Below are 21,722 nucleotides of genomic sequence, written 5' to 3' on the forward strand. Positions count from 1 at the left end.
CTTGTGGTTAGTGTCTGTGAAGAAACTGTCTCTGCCAATACACAAACTGGATGTCCAGACAGCCTTCCGTGAGGTCATGTGAACTAACGCTATTATCTAGCACTTTTCCCCCCCAGTTTTCTCCTCTCTTCAGCGAGAGAAATCCTCATTGGAGCATGCTGACTAGCGTGCATTTGCTCCCTGAAGAAAGAGACTGTTGTGTGTGACAATCCCAGGAGATCAGCGCTTTCTGAGATACTCGAACCACCCTGTCTGGCACCAACAATCATTCCACAGTCACTCAGATTTCTTCCCCATTCTGACATTTGGTCTGAAAAAGCTCTGAACCTCTCGATAACATCTGCGTTCTTTTATAAATTGATCACTGCTGTATATTGCATCTCATTGTAAGAGGCATGTCCACTTCTGGCTGTTGACACACGCATGTTGTGTGTGTGTGTGTGTGTGTGTGTGCGCGCGCTCTTCCTCTCTCCTCAGATTGCGCAGATAGAGAACCTCTCCCACCTGGCGGAGCTGCGTGTGTTGAACCTGGCCGGGAACCTCATCAGCAGGGTGGAGGGGCTGGAGGGCCTGGACTCCCTGACCGAGCTCAACCTGCGGCACAACCGCATCTCCTACGTGGTGAGTCTCCTCCGGCCTGCTCCTGCCAGCAGCCGTTTGTAATGTCGTTTGGCTGACGCTTTTATCCAAAGCGACTTGCAGTTGGCTAGACTAAGCAGGAGACAAGTGGGGCTAAGGGCCTGACAGCTGTGGGGGTTTTATCACGTCTACACCGGGGATCAAACCACCGACCTTGCGGGTCCCAGTCATGTACATTAACCACTACGCTACCCATATGCTACAGGCTGCCCTTTCAGATCTGTACTACTAATATCAGCAGCTGTTCGAGATGGATTGCAGGGGGTCCTGCCTGTAGTATGTGTGCTGCATTCAGAACCACTCACCACTGTACTCACCTTTATCCAAAGTATTGTACAATTGATGCTTCTCATTCACCCATTCATACACACACTCACACACCAACGGCGATTGGCTGCCATGCAAGGCCCCGACCAGCTCGTCAGGAGCATTTGGGGGTTAGGTGTCTTGCTCAGGGACACTTCGACACAGCCCGGGCGGGGGATCGAACCGGCAACCCTCCGACTGCCAGACGACTTACTGCCTGAGCCATGTCGCCCCCTATGGAATATGCTCACACATATGCTCACTTTCCTCCACCGCTAGGCTCATGCTTGCTACTGCTGGTGAAAAAGAACTTGAAACAAAATGGCCGCCTCAGCTTCCATCTCAATTCACTGAAAGCATTCACTGAGGGAAGAAAAAATTACATTATCACGTTGATAGGCTTACTCATCACAGACCACAGGCTGCCTCATAACCGTCCATTATGTTTGGGGTCAATTTGACCCCATTTAGTGTCATCTCTTAAAAATCAGTTAACCTGGTTTCATATTGATACTGTATAATTTTCTAATTACCTATTGATCAAAGGGACAGTAGGTAATTTCAGACTTATAATGGTCAAGAGAGGAAGTTAATAAACACGCTCAAACCACAACACTGTTTATCCCACCCCTTCTCTGTGAATGCACTGAGGTTGAAACGCCATTGGCTGTGGCAATTAGAATCAATTTTCAACCAATGAGCTTGAATTATTTGTTTTGGTACAGTGTTGATGCATCAACTGCATATTTTGAAACCCGAATTTAAGGACTATAAACACTGGCAGAGGGCGAGTCAACATGTCAGTGAGCCTTTTTCAATGATAGGAAGGGATTTACAATGGTCTTCTAACAATGTTTTAATGCAAAAACCTCACCTATTGTACCTTTAAATGGTAAACATGCAATAAACATGCTACTATGCTACTAAGTCCTGTAGCAAATTTGCATACCAATGAAAATATACAAAAATTGTTTTTGTATATATTATAGAAGTTTTGGCACTTTCCCATGCAGGTGCCAAACTTTCATTCACGCTCTAAAATTAGATGTTTCTCACAGATTTTTCATATTTATAGATAAAAGGCTGGTAATTTTGGAAACAATAAGGCGGCAACTACCAAAGCATCAAAATATTTCTATCACAATAATTGTGTGCTTAATTAGACCCCAAACATACTTTTACATACAGTCATAAAGAGAAATATGCAGCATTTCCATGCACACGCACCCAGGTCATCCACAACTCCCTTCATCTCCCATATCTTAGTCTCCTGAAAACATTTGGTTGGAAGGGCTTCCATTTTAATAATGGGATATGGGTATATGTATTTTTTTTAAAATCCCAAGATAGACGGAGAAAAATTCTACCCCTCAGCAATATTCTCCTCTTGCGTCTTTCATTACGGGGCTATCCTGCCAAGATTTTATTGCAGGGGCAACCGAAACAGGGAAATCTTAAGAGGTTCTCTTAAAATGTTTTCTCTTCATCCTTGCGAAATGTAAAGTGGATTTTTGGAAGAGGTTGCAAGGATGAGCTATACGACATTGAGGTTTATGTTATAAACAAGTCGAAACCTACACTTATGCTCGTGCAGTGATTCAGGGACATGGTTAAATTATTGAGTGCTTTATCTTGTGTGCGTCTAAGACTATTTACCAAAAAAAGACAGCCTGAAACAACATGCCCTCAAGAGAAGTTCACAGAGGTTTACCTTCAAACGTGGATCAGTGTAGGCCGTGACTGCATTATATCATTACAGATGCTGGATTATATATGGTGGCCTACAGTAGTCTGCTTCAGGGCAAGTAATGCCAATGACAATGGTTATTTATTGAAGTAATACGGGTCACGTACCGTAGTTTGCTCCAGGGATCCTGCCACCCTGTGTCTTTTCACACACGCTCTGCCGAGAGACACAAGTCTTAACAAGCATTTAGTCTTGTAATTAGACTTAAGATTTTTTTTTCTCTCAACTTGAAAATATGAGCTTGTTTTATGTCAATGGTTGCTTTTCAAGTGGAAATGTCTTATTCCATTAGCAAATCTTGAAATGAGTCAAACTGTCTTACCTCATTGGCAACAAAAAAATGAAAGAAATAACACTTTAAGACATTTTAATGTCAGACTGAAATACTTTTAGCAGGTTTTAGCAGTGTGGCTGTTGTTTCTCGGGAAGCCGTGTGCGCTGGAACGTGACGAGCGCTCGCTCCCTTGGTAACGTTTTGTGTCACGGGCGGAGCGAGGCGTCGGTGACTCCGCGGCGGCCAACCGCTCGGGGCTGTCAGCGGAGCCCGGGCGTGGGGAAACCGCAGCGGAACGGCAGGAATGTTAAACACGGGACACGAAGCCGAACGCGTGCGGCCGTTCCCACATTCCCGCACACAGCCGAGGCCCGCTCAGCAGTCACGCACTGCTGCACTCTGAGATACGCTCGAGATAGCGAGAGCGTCGTTTCAGAGAGGCTCCTCCTCTCTCGGACCGCTTCTCTTCACCGTGGTCACGAGCCGCGTCGATGACATCATCCTTCTGCTGAGGGGTGGCTGATAAATTTCACCAGCTGAGGTGGGGTGACGGGACCAGGAGCCTAGAACCTGGTGGGGGGATTGTGCTGTGCACACAATGCCATTGTTATAGGGGTACGATAAATACAGTATGTACAGTACAGTATCTCACGGTAAACAAGTATCATTGGAAATGCAGATTGCATTCTGTTTGAAACGTGAACATTATCAGTGCACTGTGCGTGTTGTCTCAGTCTCACGTTTCTGGTTCAGGAACAAAGAGAGCCAGTTTAACAGTGCCTATCTGAGAGTGAGCGACTCCAAGCTGATACACTTATGCACCATCCAAAGTCCAATGAGCACATTACAAGTCCACTCAGCATGAGCCCATATGTAACTCTATCAGTTGCCATTGCAAATGTAATACACTACAATACAATACTCATTCAGTTATTCTCTTTATGGGGAAAAAAAACCTAGCATAATGCAGTTACAATGTAATGCAATACTATAGATCCTGGATGAAAGACTCATATATCCACACAAATGTCATCATTCCGACCATACAGAATTGTGTCTGTATATCCTGTTTCCGGGCTCTTCCGAGTCTCTGGCTGAACCAATGTCCCGTTGTCCGAGTTGTCTGCTGAGCTGTCCAAGGTTCTGAAATCAATAAGCGTCGTCACCCACATGTGCAAAGACACACTTTCAAAGAGGAAGAACAATCTTTAAATGTGTCTTTCACACCTGTGTTCATTTGCACATTTACTTTCAGTAAGTACTGCACAAAATCTCCAGAATATTCTACAGCATTCATGATTGTTGCATCATACCAATCTATCCCTCAGACCTAGTGTGTTTCTAGTGATAATAATGATTGGCCTTGCAAGCACCTAGGATGCTTCCGAGCTTACTAGAAATGTTCACCTAATCTCGTCTCAGTGTCAGGTTTCAAAAGTCATGGGGGGCTGGCAAACCACAAAAGCACCTTAAGTGGAAAAACTATGCAGATGTCATGCATAGCTAAATTTCAGAAGCTGTGCGCTTCTTAGTTGGGTAAAAACACTGACTGGTGGGCAGTAACATTCAGTGCAGTGTCTTGAGGAGAGAGCCACATAGCAAATATCTCAGTTTTAAGATATGTGGTGTCAGCTCCTGACTCCATCATAACCGCAAAAACCCACAGATAAGGCATGTCAATATGGCACCTTTAATGAAGACGTGTGTGCCAGTTTAAAAAGTCCTCTTGTAGTGGCTTCAAAGCCCTGCATGCCTGCCAGGGTCAGCGCCCGCATGGACCTCAGGGGTCGGAGGTCAAGCCGTGAAAAGGAAACGGTTTCCAGCGCTCTCGAGCGCAGCGATTCTGCTTCGCGTCTCCGCGTCGGCAGCACGTGGCTTTTGGCCTTTGGCTTGGCCTCCTGTACGGAAATTAGCGGGAGGTTAATAGGCTCTCCCCTTCATCCGTGGTTATTTAATCGCGGGGCCTGGCCCGCTGAAGGGAGCTCTGCGCTGCTCAAACACGCGGCGTGCCGATGAGGAGGATGACTGCAGGGGTGTCTGCGAGAGACGCTGAAGGCGCCGGGGTGTCTAAATCCCCGGACTGATCAGAATTAAGTGGCTTTAATTGTGGGTTTGAAACACAGCACAGAGTTCCCAGATGGCAGCAAGACACCACCTTGGCCTGCGTGAGTGCCCGGCTCCCCAGCGTGAAGCGGCTTTGAGCTGCCGGCGGTTTTCAGCAGCGTGTGAACTTTGGGTCTCCTCCAACAGCCCTGCCAGAGCGTGAGGCTCCTTTCATCTTGTTTTTTGTTCGCTTAGTTTGTTTATTTCTTTTCCATTCTTCACAAGCGTCAGTGGTTTGATTCGGTACAGTCGATGCGCTTGCATTTCGAGCTGCGAACTCCTCTGTGGGGAGTTGGGTAGAAAGAGTTTCAGGGAAAATTGCCTTGTGTTAATAATTTTGAGCCTCACAACCCCGTAGGATGGCTACAGTAGCTATCCAAGGCTATCCGAAGGCAGTTAGTACACGGGAACCATATCAGTTTTAGAAACGCTATAAACGGTTTAACCCCTGATGCTTTCAGTTCACATGTGCAGTATGAAGTATTTAGCCCATTATATAGCTCTTTACTAGGATGTTAGGTCCCTGGCTTTCTATGTACAGTATAATGTTCATGGGTTTATTTATCCTTATACATTCCTTGTTACTGCAACAACTTCTCTAATTAATATTTCAGGGAATTCATTTAATAGCAACTTAAACATACTTCAGGTGCAAAGCAATTTGAATGTGTTGTTTTGTTAATTACAGTTGTAGTGCAGGTCTTTGTATCATTTAAACAAATCACAGGCTTATGAATGTTTTTCCTGTATTGATCAGCTTTTTCACGTCTGAAGGTTATATCTCCACTGGACTAAAGTGGTGGACTAAAGCCTGGTTTCTGGTTTATCTTCCATTTACATAACACACACGCTGGGCAGTGGTATTGAAGCCAGTGCCACCCTTACACAATACACTCCAGAACCTAATTCAGCGGCTGCCAGGCCTGTCCTTGCCAGATTTGTGAGCGGTGGTCCCGAATCGCAGATGGGAACAGATGGGCGCTGGTGGAACCCGCATACCACGGGAGAAACCCGCGGCACGTTCCAACGACTCGCTGCAGGAGGGAACCGGGCACTGGGGCATGGATGCCGTGGAGACGGTCTCTTTGGGAACCGGGAGACGGGAGCTGTCAGTGAATGACGCCGTTCTCCTCGAGATTTCTCAACAGGGTGGTGGTCAGACCGTTGTGTGTTTGAAGTGGACGTGTGGGTGGGGGTGGGAGGGGTTGCTTACGTAGGTTATTAAGCTTCAGTATCTTAAGTCATTTCCTGTTTCTGGTGCTTTAAAACCATAAGGGTTAAGAACCTGAAATAATTTAGGCCAGTGATCTAATATACGCCAAAAGAAATATTAAAAGAGAAAGTGAGAGAATAATCTCTCTCTTCAAGGTCTTTTAATAAACATCTTATTTATGTTTATTATGAAATATTATGTTATGAAATCTGTCAGAACCTCACACTGAGCTTAATGGGTAACATGCAGGGGTTAACGGTACATAGGCTAGCTCCCCTTTGACTTGAAAATATGAATGGTGGCTAACTGGCCATCATTTCTTGCTGAACAAAATTAGGCTCATTAACACAAAGTCATAACTTCAATTTAAGTTCCGCACAAAAAAAAACAAAAAACGGCAGAGGTCTGTTTCCACTTACGTCAGATATGGGTCACCTACAAACATGAATGTGGACAGTCAAAGCAAAGAGATCGAATCCAAGCAAAAAAAACCTAAAACAATTAAGGCCAGTAATGTGATCATGTCCTAAAGGACATGTACTACTACAGTCCCTATGGCTCAGTGGTGTATTGCACTGATGATGCAAAGGTTGTCGGTTTGATCCCATGGGTTTGTATACATACAGTCCCATCCAAAAGTAATGGAACAGCCAGGTCAATTCCTTTGTTTTTGCTATACACTGAAGACAATTGAGTTTGAGGTCAAAAGATGTACAGGGGATGACAGAACCGAATTTCAGCCTTTATGTCCTGTTATTTTTTTCTAGATTTGTTAAACAACTTAGAACATATCCCCTTTTATATTAGACCACCCAATTTTTGTGTGAGCAAAAGTATTGGAACTTGTGACTGACAGGTGTTTCTTGTTGCCCAGATGTGTCCTTTTAGATTGATTGGTTGAACAATAACATCAGTCATTGACATCACATACAATCTACACTGGGCAGAGGTGAAGGTACCTCAATCAACCATTTGCAGAAGACTTAGAGAGCAGTAATATAGAGGCTATACCACAAGATGCAAACCACTTATCACTAGTGAGAATTACAATTGGCAAATTTGTACAGAGATGAGCCACAAACGTTCTGGAACAAAGCTTTATGAACTGATGAGACCAAGACGGACCAAAATGGTGAAAGGCCAAAGTGTGGCGAAAGAAAGAAATCTGCTCATGATCCGAAACATACGAGCGCATCTGTGAAGCACGGTGGAGGAAGTGTCATGGCTTGGGCTTGCATGGCTGCTTCTGGAGTGGGCTCACTACTCTTTATTGATGATGTAACTCATGATGGTAGCAGCAGGATGAATTCAGAAATCTACAAAAACATTCTGTCTGCCAACTTACAGAGAAATGCTTCCAAACTAATTTGGAGAAACTTCATCATGCAGCAAGACAATGACCCAAAATACACTGCCAACTAACAAAGGACTTCATTAGGGAGAAAAAGTGGAAGGTTTTAGACTGGCCAAGTCAATCACCCGACCTTAACCCAATTGAGCATGCAATACACCTCCTGAAGAGGAGATTGAAGGGAACCCCCCCTGAATGCAAGCAAGGGATATGCTACTAAATATTTAGTGTTATTTATTTTCATTTACTTAAATACTCTCTGTACCAATACTTTTTCTCACCTAAAAATTGGATGGTCTGATACCAAAGGTGCTATGTTCTAAATAGTTTAACTCATCTAGGTGTGAATACCCAGAAATAAAAGCTGAAATTTATAGTCTTTATCTAAACCCCAAATGTATTTAGCGTATTGCAAAAAGAAAGGAATTGGCCTTGTTGATATATTGAAAAATATATACTTTTATATACTGTACAGAATGTCGCTTTACATAAAAGCAGCTGCTAACAGCATATTTATCTATCATTTACGTATCTATCACTCCTTTTTATCAGTCCTTTGTCTGACCAGCTCGTTCAGCTCCTGGGCGAACCGACAGTGTAATGAGTAGGGGAGCAGCTGAGAGGCTCAGACAGTGAGAGTGGGCGGGAGAAGGTGCAGGGAGATTGTGTCTCTGCAGTGAGGTCTGACACAGCACAATTCCCCCCTCCCCCCACTCCCTCACCCCTGTGGGAGTGTCGTCATCCCCCACTCGAGCACACATCCCTCTCTCTCTCCCTCCCTCCCTCCCTCTCTCTCCCCCTCTCTCTTTCTCCTCCTCTCTCTCTCTCTCTCTCTCCCTCCCTCCTTCTCTCTCTCTCCCCCTCTCTCTCTCTCTCTCTCTCTCAGCCTCCCGTCCCGCAGTAAAGCGGTAAAAGCGAGCGCTCTGTCTCTGACGCTGGACCGCTGCCCACGCCCGTGCGCGTGCGGCCTCATCAGGCATGCAGCGAGCACCTCCTCTCAGCGGCTCCTCTCTTTTCTCTCCCCCGCCGCAGCGGAACGGACCGCCGGCTCTCTGCGTACGTTTTTAAAAACCCGAACGAGCGCGGGCTCTCTCCAGCCTCCCCCTGCCCGCCGCTCTTCCTCTCCGCGCGTCTCCACGCGTCCGGCCGGCCGCGTCGGGAGCTCATCCGCCCTGCCAACGGCAGAGCCTAGCCCTGCAGCCCGGATCTCTGCATTAGCGTAGGAACTCCCCTCCCCCTCTCCCTCCCTCCTCCTCCCTCTCTCCGCTCCTCTCCGCCCCTCCCCTGGCGGTGCAGCGGTGGCTGCAGCAGGAGGAGGGCCGTTTAGGCACGGCGAGCGCGTGGCCCTGGTACAGCCAGGCGACAAGGTGACCGAGGGGACGGCTGCGGGCTGCCGCCTCTCTGCGCCGGGGAAGGTCTGACCGCCGGGGAGCCTGCTTAGCGTAGCATCCTCCACCCATTGTCTCTCTCTCTCTCCCTTTCTCTCTCTCCCTTTCTCCTCTCCCTCTCTCATCCTGCAGACGGAGGTGGACCGGCTGCCCTTCCTGCAGCGCCTGTTCCTCAGCTGCAACTGCATCGGCAGGTAAGGGCCCGTCGCTTTGACTCCCTCCCCTCCTGCCCGCACCCCCGTCCCCCCCACCGCCCCCGTCGCTCGGCGCCGGGCAGACCCCGCCGCGGCGGCACCCCGCCCCGCCCCGCCTAGCCGCGCCCCGAGGGCCGCGACCGAGCAGCGCGGGATCCAGAAGGATCCGGAACTTTCCGTCACGGGCGTGAGCGCGTCCGCTCTGGAGGGCGGCCCTCTCCCGTCCGGGGCGTCACGCGTGCGGGGTAGCGGGCGGCAGGTGGTCTCGCCTTCGCTACGCGTTCCCTCGCCGGCCGGCCGCTGCGCGTGTGAGCGGCAAACTTGTTCCGGAAGTTTCCCTGGCTGACTGCAGCATCTCTGCGCCGCCTGTGGAAATTTACTGTGAAGAGCTGAGAGAGAGCCAGCGTCGGCCGCGCGGAGGGAGTAACACTGCCATCTGCGGTTCCTCCGCCTGCCTCCTCCTGGCTGCTCTCCTCCGCCCTCTGACTTTGCAAACGATTATTCATATCGCTTTTGTCTCAGTCCCAGGAGATGGCTAGCGGGCGCTCCAGATTATGCTGAAATTAGTTCCTGGGAAAAATTCCTGGATTCAGAAAGAACTGTGGCCAGTATGTCTCGCCTTTTTGTGCATTTTCTCTTTTAGGACAAAAGGTGGTGCATTATTGTATGCAGTTCTGTCTGTAGCCTTTTCATATCCTGGTTTTCGTGTCTTGTTTGGCAGATTAATTTTTGTGAGATTTGCTGTTCTGAAACAGAGCTGTTAACTGCAGGTGACAGATTGATAGAGCGAGGGAGAGTGCGAGAGAGAAATAATACGATACAGAGAGCAAGTGAAGGAGGGAGACAGTACTTATCTCTTTTGTGATTCCAGATGAAACCCACTCCACTGGCACACAGTCAGGTTAATTGTGGATGATGTAGCAGGGGTTAATATTAAACTTATTTGAAAATGTGCTGAGATGCATAGGTATTCTATGTGTGTGTGTCTGTGTGGGTGAACCTGCCCGCGGTGCTCTCCGTTAAAGTTGTCTTTCAGTCAGACCTAAGCATGATATCGTTTTATTCTGGGAATATGAACAAAAAATGTAGGTAGTTTTCCGCTTTTCATTTCAAAGACAAAACCTCACCTCGGAAGTATGCGGCCCAGCACTGTTCGGCCTGGCAGTGATGATGTGTCTCTGTATGCTGTAACTTAATTAGCTGTGTTGGCTTAACTTCCACACAAGCACAGTAATGCATATGCAACTTCTTTTGTCTTGGCTGCCAGTCTAAGTTTAGCTGGCAGACAGACAGTGTTTGTTTATATAACTGTTTTTTTGTATTGTCTGGTTGTTGGTCGAACGCTTATCTAAGTCACAGTTCATGCCACGTGGAAGGTCATCCGACTCCCGTAGACAGCCTTTAGCGCTGTCTGTGTGCGTTGGATTGGGCGCCACACAGACACTGAATACGTAGCTCCGTTGGAGCTGTCTGTGTGGGTTGGAGTAACTGTCACACAGATACAGCGCTAGCTGGTCCGATTGCTCCATCGTGGCCTCGGGGTGTGTGCTGGCCTCTCTCCTACCCCTGGAAAGCAGTGTGCTGTTCGCTGGTGTCACTCTGACCCAGGTCGGCCTGTTTCTGGCCCTAGCGTGGCGTGTGGATGTCTGGCAGATGGGCTGACGTGGGCCGGTGGTCCAGGCTGGCTGTGGTCTGCAGGGTCCCGTGAGGGCGACGGGCCTCAGTGTCCGTTCACGTTCACCCGGGCTCAGCGGAAGTCTTCTTCATCAGGCTGGCTAAATATAGCCGCCCCCCATACTCCACCCCCGCCCCTCCTGGAAGCGACCCGCCCGTGTGACGCTCGTGGAGACGGCAGTTACACTGCACTGCTGAAGCTCAGAGAAGCTCTTCCTCTGGACTCCGCGCGAAGGCTCCTCGGTGGGTTCCCGGCTTTCAGCCCTTAAGATGCCCAGTCTGCTGCCAGTGCGAAGCCCCCCAACCGCATTCAACAAGGGGAGCCCTTATTGGGAGTGTGGTCCTATTGGGGTTGGTCTTGTGCCTCAAGGGGAGCCCTTATTGGGAGTGTAGTGCTATTGGGGTTGGCTCTGTCTCACCACTGAGAGCGAACCGCAGCGTACCACCGACCAGCGCGGTCATCTGACGAGGGCCGCCCCAGTTACACGACTCTGCTGCCTCTGACGGGCGTGGCGTGAGACGGATGTGTGAGGGTAGCGCGTAGGGGGAGGTATCGGGCACAACGGGGATAGGGGGAGAGGGTTTCCGGTCTTGAGAGCGGCCTGTGCTTGTCTGTGTCGCTGTAGTTTCGATGAGCTGGCCTGCCTGGGGGAGTCGTGCTCCCTCTCCGAGCTCACCCTGGATGGGAACCCCGTGGCCCAGGAGACATGGTACAGGCCCGCTGCCCTGCGCTGCATGCTTCAACTGAAACAACTGGACATGAGGCGCGTCACGGTGAGCCCCGTCTGCTCCACACCACACCACACCTGCTGTGTGTTCCAGCTCTGTGTGTGTTTGTGTGTGTGTGTGTGTGTGTGTGTGTGTGTGTGTGTGGGTCTGTGTGTGTGTGTGTGTGTGTGTGTGTGTGTGTGCGTCTGTGTGTGGGTCTGTGTGTGTGTGTGTGTGTGTGTGTGCGTGTGTGTGCTTGAGCGTGGGTGTGGGTGTGCGTTGGTTTGTGTGTGTGTGTGTGTGCATGTATGTGTGCGTGTGTGTGTGTGTGCGTGTGTACATGGGGGTCTGTAGTATGTATGTGTGTGTGTGTGTGTGTGTTTATGGGTGTGTGTGTGTGTGTGTGTGTTTATGGGTGTGTGTGTGTGTGTGTGTGGGTCTGTGTGTGTGTGCGTGTGTGTGCATGAGCGTGGGTGTGTGTGGGTTTGTGTGTGTGTGTGTGTGTGTGCATGTATGTGTGCGTGTGTGCATGCGTGTGTGTGTGTGTGCGTGTGTACATGTGGGTCTGTAGTATGTATGTGTGTGTGTGTGTGTGTGTGTGTGTGTGTTTATGGGTGTGTGTGTTTATCCTGTGGGGTTGTCAGGTACAGTGACAGCACTGGGAGGAACCTCATAGCAGGGTGTGGCCTTTTTCAACACAAAACCCCCTTCAGATTAATGTACTACAAGTTAGTCTTTAACTAATATAAGCCTAACATGCATATTGTCAATAGATCTGACCTATTGCATCAAAAAGGCAACATATTGGCGTTTCCACAGAATTTCATTTTGAAGAGTTTAATCCCTGTGTAAATCCCTGTTAAATGCCAGGCCTTAAACGTTCAAAAGGGTGTATCTGGGTAGAGCCCAGGCCTGAGCTTGCTCTGCACTTGATGTTCACGAAGTGCGACACAGTGGCGTCCCTGCTTTGTGCAGCGCTCTGTGCAAATATGCGTCTCATAATGTTTGGACCCAGGAATGTCCCAGCGGCTTCTCAGAGGAGGCAAGGCCTCTTTGCGTTCTGTGCAGGGAGTTATGTACTAGTCACAAATGCAGAAATAGTGTATTTATATATATATATATGCATAATTTTTCAGTATTTCTTGATCTGATTCACGTTTTCCATACGTATTCACTGTGGCCTTGAGGTTCATGAAATGAATGCTTTCAGTATCTAGTTTTGATTCTAGGCTTTCGATTGCTTTGTTCTATGCCTTTTGATGGCTTTTTGAGTCTGTTATTGGCATTTGTCAATATGAGGGCCAGGGTTGTGCCAATGAAAGTCAAAGAAGCCATTGTGAGGTTGAGAAATAAGGACATATGCACATGCAGCAAATACACAAGTGCTCTCTTTCTTCAAAATGATGTTCCATGCAGTTTTTTGGTAATATTGTTAGGCCTATATCTCTGATTATTTTGTTTGCTTATTTCTCAGTCTCTTAATGGCTTCCTTGACTGTCATTGGCACAAGTCTGGTCCTCATGAAGAGAAACACCAATAAAAGACTCCCAAGGCGATCAAAAGCCTAGAATCAAGACTAGATACTGACAGCTTTCTTATACCTGCACAAGGAAACGATTGAATACACCTGACTAATCAGAAACAGCCGAGAACTCAACTGTCCAATTACTTTTCGGCCCCTAAAATGGAGGGACTATGTATATAAAAGGATGCTATTCCTACACAGATTACCAAATATGGATGCAAATACCCTCAATTTAAAGGTGACAGTCTGCACATTAACCTCATGCTAATTGTTTCAAATCCAATGTGCAGGAATACAGAGCCAGTGAACAGAAATTGTACTACTGTCCAACTGCGTATGGACTTCACTGTACATATTTAAACCACGTCTGCTTGTCACGACTCAAACTCCAAAGCCACATCCAGTGATACAAAACATGGTGACAATGTTCAAAATGTTTCAAAGCACTGCTGATGTCATTTGACGCAGTATTGCTCATAGTGTCTCGATGTGCATGACCTACGTTTTGCCACAGTAAGCAATGAGCCCTGCCAGGAATGTGGTTCATGCTGCCAAATGCGTGGGCTGCCTCTCTTAGTGTTCACTCTTTTCTTTCACTTTCTGCTTGTATCAGTTATTCCTTCTAAATTTGTAGACATCATTTGCATAGTTATTGGCACCCGCACAACATTGAAGATATTTGTTAGCACAAGCGTTCATGTGCACATCTTGTATTTGCCATATTTATGTATATATGTACTACTGTCTTTAGATAATGCCTTTTACCTGAGCACAAAGCTATTTTAATTTTTTAATTTAAACTATTTTAAAGCCAAACGTAGTGGACTTTGAATAACTGAATCAATGAAGTATTTCGTGTTGGTAAGATGCCGGTGCCCTGACACGCACATGCACGGGCCTGGATTTATCCTTAACTTTAACTTGGGTCACTGCTCATGTTTGTGATTTACCTTAAAAGCACAACTTGGCAACTTCAGCCATCACCAGAATGGACTTGCCAAACTATTGTTTACATTGAGAAAAACACTTAATGTAATTTGTAAATCAAAGTTCGGGATATCTTGATTGAATCCAGACCAGTATCTGGCTTGGGAGCTACTGCAGCTACAGTGTGTACAATGTACACACACACACGTACACACACTCACACACACATTCAGTCTGAAGGTGACACATGAGGCTGGAATATAAAGATGACAGCAGTAGGCTTCATAATAGCCCTTCTTAAGCATCAGTGGAATTTAGCCAGCGGACTTTACATACAGGAGCAATGATGTGACAGGACTAATGCGGATGATGGGAAATAAAGGCCAGGGGTGATAAAATGGAGAAACAGAACCCAGGAGAAGTAGACTGACTTCCTGAGCGGGTAGCTGAAGCCAGGGGCCGGCATGGCAGTCTCCGGGGAGATTTTGGTGAATGAGACATTCGGCTTTGGACAAAGTCAAGGTATTTTAGTTTTTGGCAGTGGTAGAAGAAAAGCTTGAAAGCTTGCATTGTGGAAGGATTTTCTGATAGGCTAGTGAGGTCAGACGCTAAGGGAAAGAGAGTCTGAACGGGCCTGAAAGCGGGGAGTTTAGCAGGGCTGTGAAATCCAAATCACTCTGTAGATTAATCCACGCTGGAAAAGCCGGACGCGCTTTATGACACTGCCAAGCTATGTGTGTGGCTCCAACCTACATGGAGAGGAACACAGTGATTAATTCATACTCATAACCTTGGTCCAGCACGATGCCTTTCTGTGTGCCGTACACAAACGGAAAAGTAGTCTGGAGTGAGTGGTGGACAGAATCTCTATGAAACACCTGTGGGGTGCAACAATGCCCCTTTGAGAGCAAGTCCAGGAAATATCCCACTTCCCTTCATAAATCAGCCTCCTGCAGTACCAAGGCTATTCATGTGAATGTGCACTGCAGTAGGAAAGGCCAAACTGCTTAAGTGCTGTAATATGCTGTATTAATTACCAGTCTGACTGCACAAAAAAAGGTTCTTTCAAATGGCACATTAATATTTACTCGTTATTTTTGACTTGCATTCAGGAAAATTGCCCTCTGGAAGTAGTCTCAATCTTACAAGATGCTGGCAATATTTCACATAATAAAGAAGAATATATCTTTCAAACTATTTTTGATTGCCCTTTCTCTGAATGTCTATTGCTGCACCTTCAGTGGTTCGCAATTTATTTTAGTGGGTATATCAGCAGTGATAGCACTTTAGTCTTGTTTCTCACAGAGTGTACAGGCTTTTGAAACAGCAACAGGTTTTTGAAAAGCTTGCTGTAATGGCCAGGCGTGGGCTTGCTCTTCTGAGAATTCATATTCTGAAATATTTCATCACTATTGTTATGAGATTTTTACATTACATTACATTAATGGCATTTAGCAAACGCTCTTAGCCAGAGTGACGTACAGTTGATTAGACTACGCAGGCTCCCCTGGAGCAATGCAGGGTTAAGGGCCTTGCTCAAGGGCCCAACGGCTGTGCGGATCTTATTGTGCCTACACCGGGGATTGAACCACCTACCTTGCGTGTCCCAGTCGTGTACCTTAACCACTACGCTACAGACTTGCACCATAGATATTGTTGCCTGTGGCAATGCAGTCTTCTGAGCCTTTATTGGCAGCTTGTACTGGACAGGTTGGCTTTCTGTTACAAGGGGAGCCCTTATTGGGAGTGTGGTCCTACTGGGGTTGGTCTTGTGCCTCAAGGGGTACCCTTATTGGGAGTGTGGTCCTACTGGGGTTGGTCTTGTGCCTCAAGGGGTGCCCTTATTGGGAGTGTGGTCCTACTGGGGTTGGTCTTGTGCCTCAAGGGGTGCCCTTATTGGGAGTGTGGTCCTACTGGGGTTGGTCTTGTGCCTCAAGGGGTGCCCTTATTGGGAGTGTGGTCCTACTGGGGTTGGTCTTGTGCCTCAAGGGGTGCCCTTATTGGGAGTGTGGTCCTACTGGGGTTGTCTTTGTGTTTCAGGAGGAGGAGAGGCGCATGGCGTGTGTTTTGGCCCGGAAAGACGACGAGAGAAAGCGCGAGAGCCACAAGCAAGCCGTCCACAAGGTACGCTTCACCACACACTCATTCACCTGTGTCCTAAGCGTGTGAAATCTCTCCTACGTTTTTCTCAGTGACATTATCCGTGTTACTCCTTTCATTCTACGGCCAAAAAAAATGGCAGGAATGTGTACTCTTAGTTTAGGCAAACATGTATCATTGAACCGATATCTACTTTGAGAACAATATAATAATAATGATACTGTATTGCATTAATGTAGCACTGTTCATGTATAAGCTCTTCTCAACCATCAGCAATGTGTACCATTGACCTTGGTGATGTAATGACAGACATTTCATGGCAGAACACTTATCACCCATTGGCAGATGTGGAGACAGAGTGAGTAAAATGGAGGGTGATTAGGTGGCCAGGTTTTGGTCTGGAGGGAAGACATCCCTGCTTAGCATCAGTGTGCAGACATGAGAGAGCTGTAGAATATTATTCCTGCTAGCAAAATTCCAGGCTATGCAATTAAAGGAAACTGACATTCAGGGGATAACAAACCCCCAAAAAAGGGGCACAGAAATCTTCCCATTTCTCACAACTTTAACCAAGGCTACTTGCTATGAAGTATTAGCGATACTCATTTTCTGACTGGACTAGACTCCTGTTACCACTTAGAAGCATTCCTGTAGCATTTAATTATTTGAAACAGGTTGCTGAGATCATGCTTGCTGTAACATCTCCTCATGGTGGATTGTGAATGTTCATGCCCTGTTTTGTAACAGTTTGTGAAGAGGTGGCACCTTGACTAAGGCTACTTGCTATGAAGTATTAGCGATACTCATTTTCTGACTGGACTAGACTCCTGTTACCACTTAGAAGCATTCCTGTAGCATTTAATTCTTTGACACAGGTTGCTGAGATCATGCGTGCCGTAACATCTCCTCATGGTGGATTGTGAATGTTCATGCCCTGTTTTGTAACAGTTTGTGAAGAGGTGGCACCTTGACTAACCTCCAGCCTTGGGGCCTTGCGTTCGGAGTGTCGTGACAGCCCTGGTGTTTAGACGAGCTCGCACACTGTCTCCCGCGATTACCCAGGGTTCCCTCCTGATGTTGTGCATCTGCTGTACCCTGCTGAAAATAATAAATAAAAACGCTCAATCTAGGTTTTGAAACAGCTAGTTAGCTGGTTGACCAGTTCAGATCAACTCCATACTCAACATGGGGTGATCAGCTCAAGCTGTGTTTTGAAATAGCTGGTAGCTGGTCATTTCTGGCTAGCCATAGCTGGATTTTACACCAGGGTGTACTGTACCTTTTTCAAGCAGCTCGTGATTCCAAACACTTCGTGATTCTAGGAAGGAAAACTGCATAGGCTGATTAGTTTTGCCTCTTTATCCCATAGAGGATGGTTCAGACAGAGACATGGCCACAGTTGTACAGCTTTCTACTGTGACCAAAAGTACCGTCATGGCCTTAACTCGGTGTGGAATATGGGGTTTGAAGTGTTTTGAAGTTACATGGCTGGCGTGCAAGTGCCCCAGGTGCCTCAGCCCTTTAGTTTCTCTGGCCAGGATGTGTTGTAGTTTGTTTGTTGGCGTGTTCAGCGTAATGAAGAGGTTATGTCTGCTGGTTGTTTTTACGGCGGTCAGAGGCGGTGTTGTTGCGATGAGCGGGCGGAAGCTTCCAGCACGGAGCTCTGTGGTCTGGCTCAGCCTCCTGCTTTAACAGGCTCCACGTGTCTCCTTCTCTGTGAGGCGACCGAGAGGAGAATGAAGTAACGAAGAGCAGGAGGTCAGTGATGAAGAAAGAGTGTCAGCCCCTTTCTCATCCCCTGAAATGACACAGATTAAAGTTAGTTTACCTTGTATTGTTTACATTCAATTTTGGGGGCTATTTGGTCTTTGAAACACCTTGTGTGCTTTCTGGAGAATTGTGAGTTTTTGAGAATGTGCCCCCATGGGGACATGTTTAATCAGACACACCCGGCACGCGCTAAGCCAGTGTTCCTCTCCAGGCAGATTTATGCCGACATTTTCATTGGACGTTTCATTGGTTTGCCCCTGTGAACTCTAGGTGCCTTTTACAACCGCTTTACCAATTAGGCCTTCATGTTCCCTGTTCCAGTGTGAAAGCAATCGGACAAGGGGGGGGGGGGAGCTGGTGCGTTCCTCTCTCCTGCCCTCACCTCCACGGGCCCCCGGTCTCTATGGTTTCCCCAGCTGTTCTCTCCGGGGACATGAGCTCGGTTTCACCTTCAAGCCCCACAACTCCACTGCCTTGCTGTCACAGACCGTTTCCTCCTCGTTCCTCATCCGCCCCCCAGGAATGGTGGCTATGGAGGGGGACCTTCCCCTGGTGTGGATCCTTTTTTCCCTCCAGTGAAAGTTTAAACTTTTTCCCCATTTTGGAGACCACAAAAAGCCCTTTGATTGCATGGGCGATTTTGATTTGACCCAGTTGCACATTGTTATGAGTGGCTTTAAACAGGACTTGACTGCATGTTTACCCCATTCATTTTGGAGCTGGTCATGTTGTGGAGGTAATGGGCAGGTTCAATGTCCTCCTCCTCCACTCTGGTGTGAAACTCGTGCTAAGATGGTGTTCTTCGGTAAATCAGATTTACTCATGCCTGGGGTTTATAACAAGCTTCTGGATCAAAAACAGTACTGTGTGTGTGTGTGCGTGCACATACACCCACACTGATGAGCACATGCACATGTGTATACATGCATGCTTGTATGTCTGTGTGTGTATGTGTATGTGTGTGCATGTGTGTGTGTGCATGTGTGCATGTTTGTATGTGTGTGCATGTGTGTGTGTGTGTGTGTGTGCGTGCGTGCGTGCGTGAGCGCATATACCCACACTAATTCTCTTCTGTTGGAGCACTGGATGAGCATGAGCATATTCACATGTATACAGTATACATGCATGCGTGTATGTGTGTGCATGTGTGTTGGTTGCATGTGTGCATGTTTGTATGTGTGTGTATGTGTGTGCATATGCATATCTGTGTGTGTGCGCATGTCTGTACCTGTGTAATCAAATTTGTGTGTTTATTTGTGTGGGTGAGTTTGTGAGTGCCTGTGTGTGTGTGTGTGTGTGTCATGTACACGTATGTGTGAATGGGCGTGCAGTCCTGTGCGTACTGTTGCGTAGCAGTGTTGGCTTGCGCTGAATGGCGAGGCGATGAGGTGGCGGTGGGCGTTCGTGCTTTTCTGTAACCCAATCCTGCTGATCCCCGCTGAGCGTATGAGAAATGCAAGGCTCTGTGGAAAGTCACACGATACCATTATCTAATAAAGAGGCCTGGCTGCTGTTCTGTGTGTGGGAGCGATGCGGTCTTCTGCCTGGATGACACCATACCTGCACTATTCAATTCACTTTATTTCTGTACGCCGCTTTTCACAGGAGACTGTCACAAAGACGCTTTACAGAATAACACAGAAGTTAATTAAAAATATCAGCCCTAAGATCCCAATAGCATATGAGGTGAATGACTCCCTTAGGGGGGAAAAACCCTCAGACAGTGGCGAGAAAAAACTCCCTAATGGGAAGAAATCTTCAGAGGAACCCATGCCCATCCTGACCTATAAGTTTGATGTATGAAACTAGGAGGTCCACTAGAAAGTCCATACGGAGGGGTGTCGGGTCTGGAGTTCAGAGGGTAGGGGGATGAATTTGTAGCTCCAGGATGTATTGAAGCATGGACTGGACCAGGGAGGAGCAGGGCGGTCGCTGTCCACCTTAGACCTTAGAGCGGGGTCCGGGGGGGGGGCGATTATTCACCACCGGACCAGGGGAGAAAGGAGAAATGTTATCCCCCCAATGTCGAAACGGATGTGTGCGCCCTCGTTGGGGCCTGAGGGAGGAGAGGATTGTCAGATATTGGGCATGTATAGTTCCACGTGTGAGTGCCTGGGTCACAGGCCAGGTCTGTTGGGCTGTGCCTGTCCACACTGCTTCATAAAGGGACTGAGGCCAGTGTTTCCCTGGGATTGGGGGTCTTCTGAGGCGGCATGTTGCATTGCTCATGGACAGCTGGGATAATGGCAGCCATCACAGTTTGTTGAAGGTGTCGTTTGTATTGTGATCACGGACCAGCCATAATATGCCATCTCACAATAGCCGTTCATAATTTAATTTTGTCACTCGCAGTATAATAGAAGCGGGATGAAATGGAGGGATCGGTAGGATGAAATAAGTGACAAATAATGTTTGGCGTTTTGTTCAAAACAAGCTTCTGCCATACAGGCTAATGATCGGCTTTAATGTTGAGCGAGCTAGAGCATGACATCTCCTTTTCAGCCTTCCATTGAAGTGCTTTCTCTTTGAACCTCAAAATGCTACCAATGGCTGTGTGTAAATACTATGATCAATAAACAACAGAAATGTCAGACACTGAAAGATGATAGGTTGAAAGAAACAGGAGTAATTATTTTGTTGTGGTTGGAGTCTGGGTCATCGGTCACCCATTGCAATCTTAAACAAAAAGACCTCTGAGTTTCTACATGTCTAGAATGCAGTGCGCCACATATAAGTCGATGTAGCGGAAGTCTCCCTGTGCTGTAAGGAGCTGAGCTGAGCTGCAGGCTGCCACAGCACCCCCCCCCCCCCCGGCTCAAACCGAAACTGACAGGAAATCCAAAGAAATGTGACGCTGTTGCAGAACACAACAACGTGACCCAGTGTCCTCACCCTGACCTTTCCGTGACCGGCTGCGCCGATGAAATTTATATAAAGTTGCTGCATTTTGTTGTCACAAGATATAGAAACAGACCCTTAGTTGACATGTTTGTCATGGCAGACCGTTCCAAAATAAAGGGCACACACGGAAAACAAGCCTCATTTCCCTCAGGATAGCTAATAAACTGGCAACGCTGGTACTGAGAAACAGACACCCACTAGAGATACGGGCTGCCTTTGCCAAGAGTGTCTTTTTCAGGCCTCGCTAAGCTGTAGAACAGCTTCCAGTGACCAGGCTACGTTTTTCCTTTGAAGTAAAATAATAGTTTTTTGCTTCAATTTAGCTCTTAAGTGAGTAGTTTTTCCCAGTAACACAAGATGGTCTCCTCGTGTTCTCTCAGTCTGTGGGCGTGACTGGGAATGCTTTTCGAACTGAAGCCGGCAGGGATTACAAGCCAGAGTATAATAAAATATCATTTGAACTAATCCCTTGATGGAGATTGTGTCTGCTGTGCTTCAACGAGCGCTCTGCACCGACGGGAAGTCTTCAGTTTCACACGGCCACCAGGGTGGCGCGCGTTTCCGTCAAGCTGTAGCAGCAGCAGAGCCGCAGTCTTTCTGCAGTGTGTCGAGCTAGTCATGCTACTTCTCGGATGTGTCCAGCCAACCGACAGTGTTTACGAATAGATATTACAGAGTTATTTTTCTGCGGTTTTACAATCTTAGAAATAATCTCTATTTGTGTTAAGGGAGAACAGCAGTGCTGTAGTCCACATTGCCCGAGATCAGTGGCATTCCCATGCAATGGCCTGGCTTCGCTCAACGAACCAACACTTGTGTGGTCCTGAAAAGCATACCAAACAAACAAAATGCCTTGGCAATGCAACAGGAAACAAACACTGCAACAGCAGGGGGCGCCAAAG

At 47.4% G+C, this 21,722-nt stretch overlaps 1 protein-coding gene across 2 annotated transcripts in view; it reads left to right on the forward strand.

Moving 5' to 3' along the window:
• LOC133130817 (leucine-rich repeat-containing protein 49-like) overlaps positions 1–21,722 on the forward strand; it is a 54,214-nt gene that overhangs the window by 13,071 nt on the left and 19,421 nt on the right. For both annotated transcript variants that reach the window (XM_061245691.1, XM_061245690.1), the window contains exons 8-11: positions 478–621; positions 9,154–9,215; positions 11,516–11,663; positions 16,090–16,173. In XM_061245691.1, the coding sequence (XP_061101675.1) occupies positions 478–621; positions 9,154–9,215; positions 11,516–11,663; positions 16,090–16,173 (438 nt within the window). The remainder of the gene's footprint in view (positions 1–477; positions 622–9,153; positions 9,216–11,515; positions 11,664–16,089; positions 16,174–21,722) is intronic.

Source organism: Conger conger, chromosome 6 (assembly GCF_963514075.1).
Source record: "Conger conger chromosome 6, fConCon1.1, whole genome shotgun sequence".
Classification (NCBI taxonomy): domain Eukaryota; kingdom Metazoa; phylum Chordata; class Actinopteri; order Anguilliformes; family Congridae; genus Conger; species Conger conger.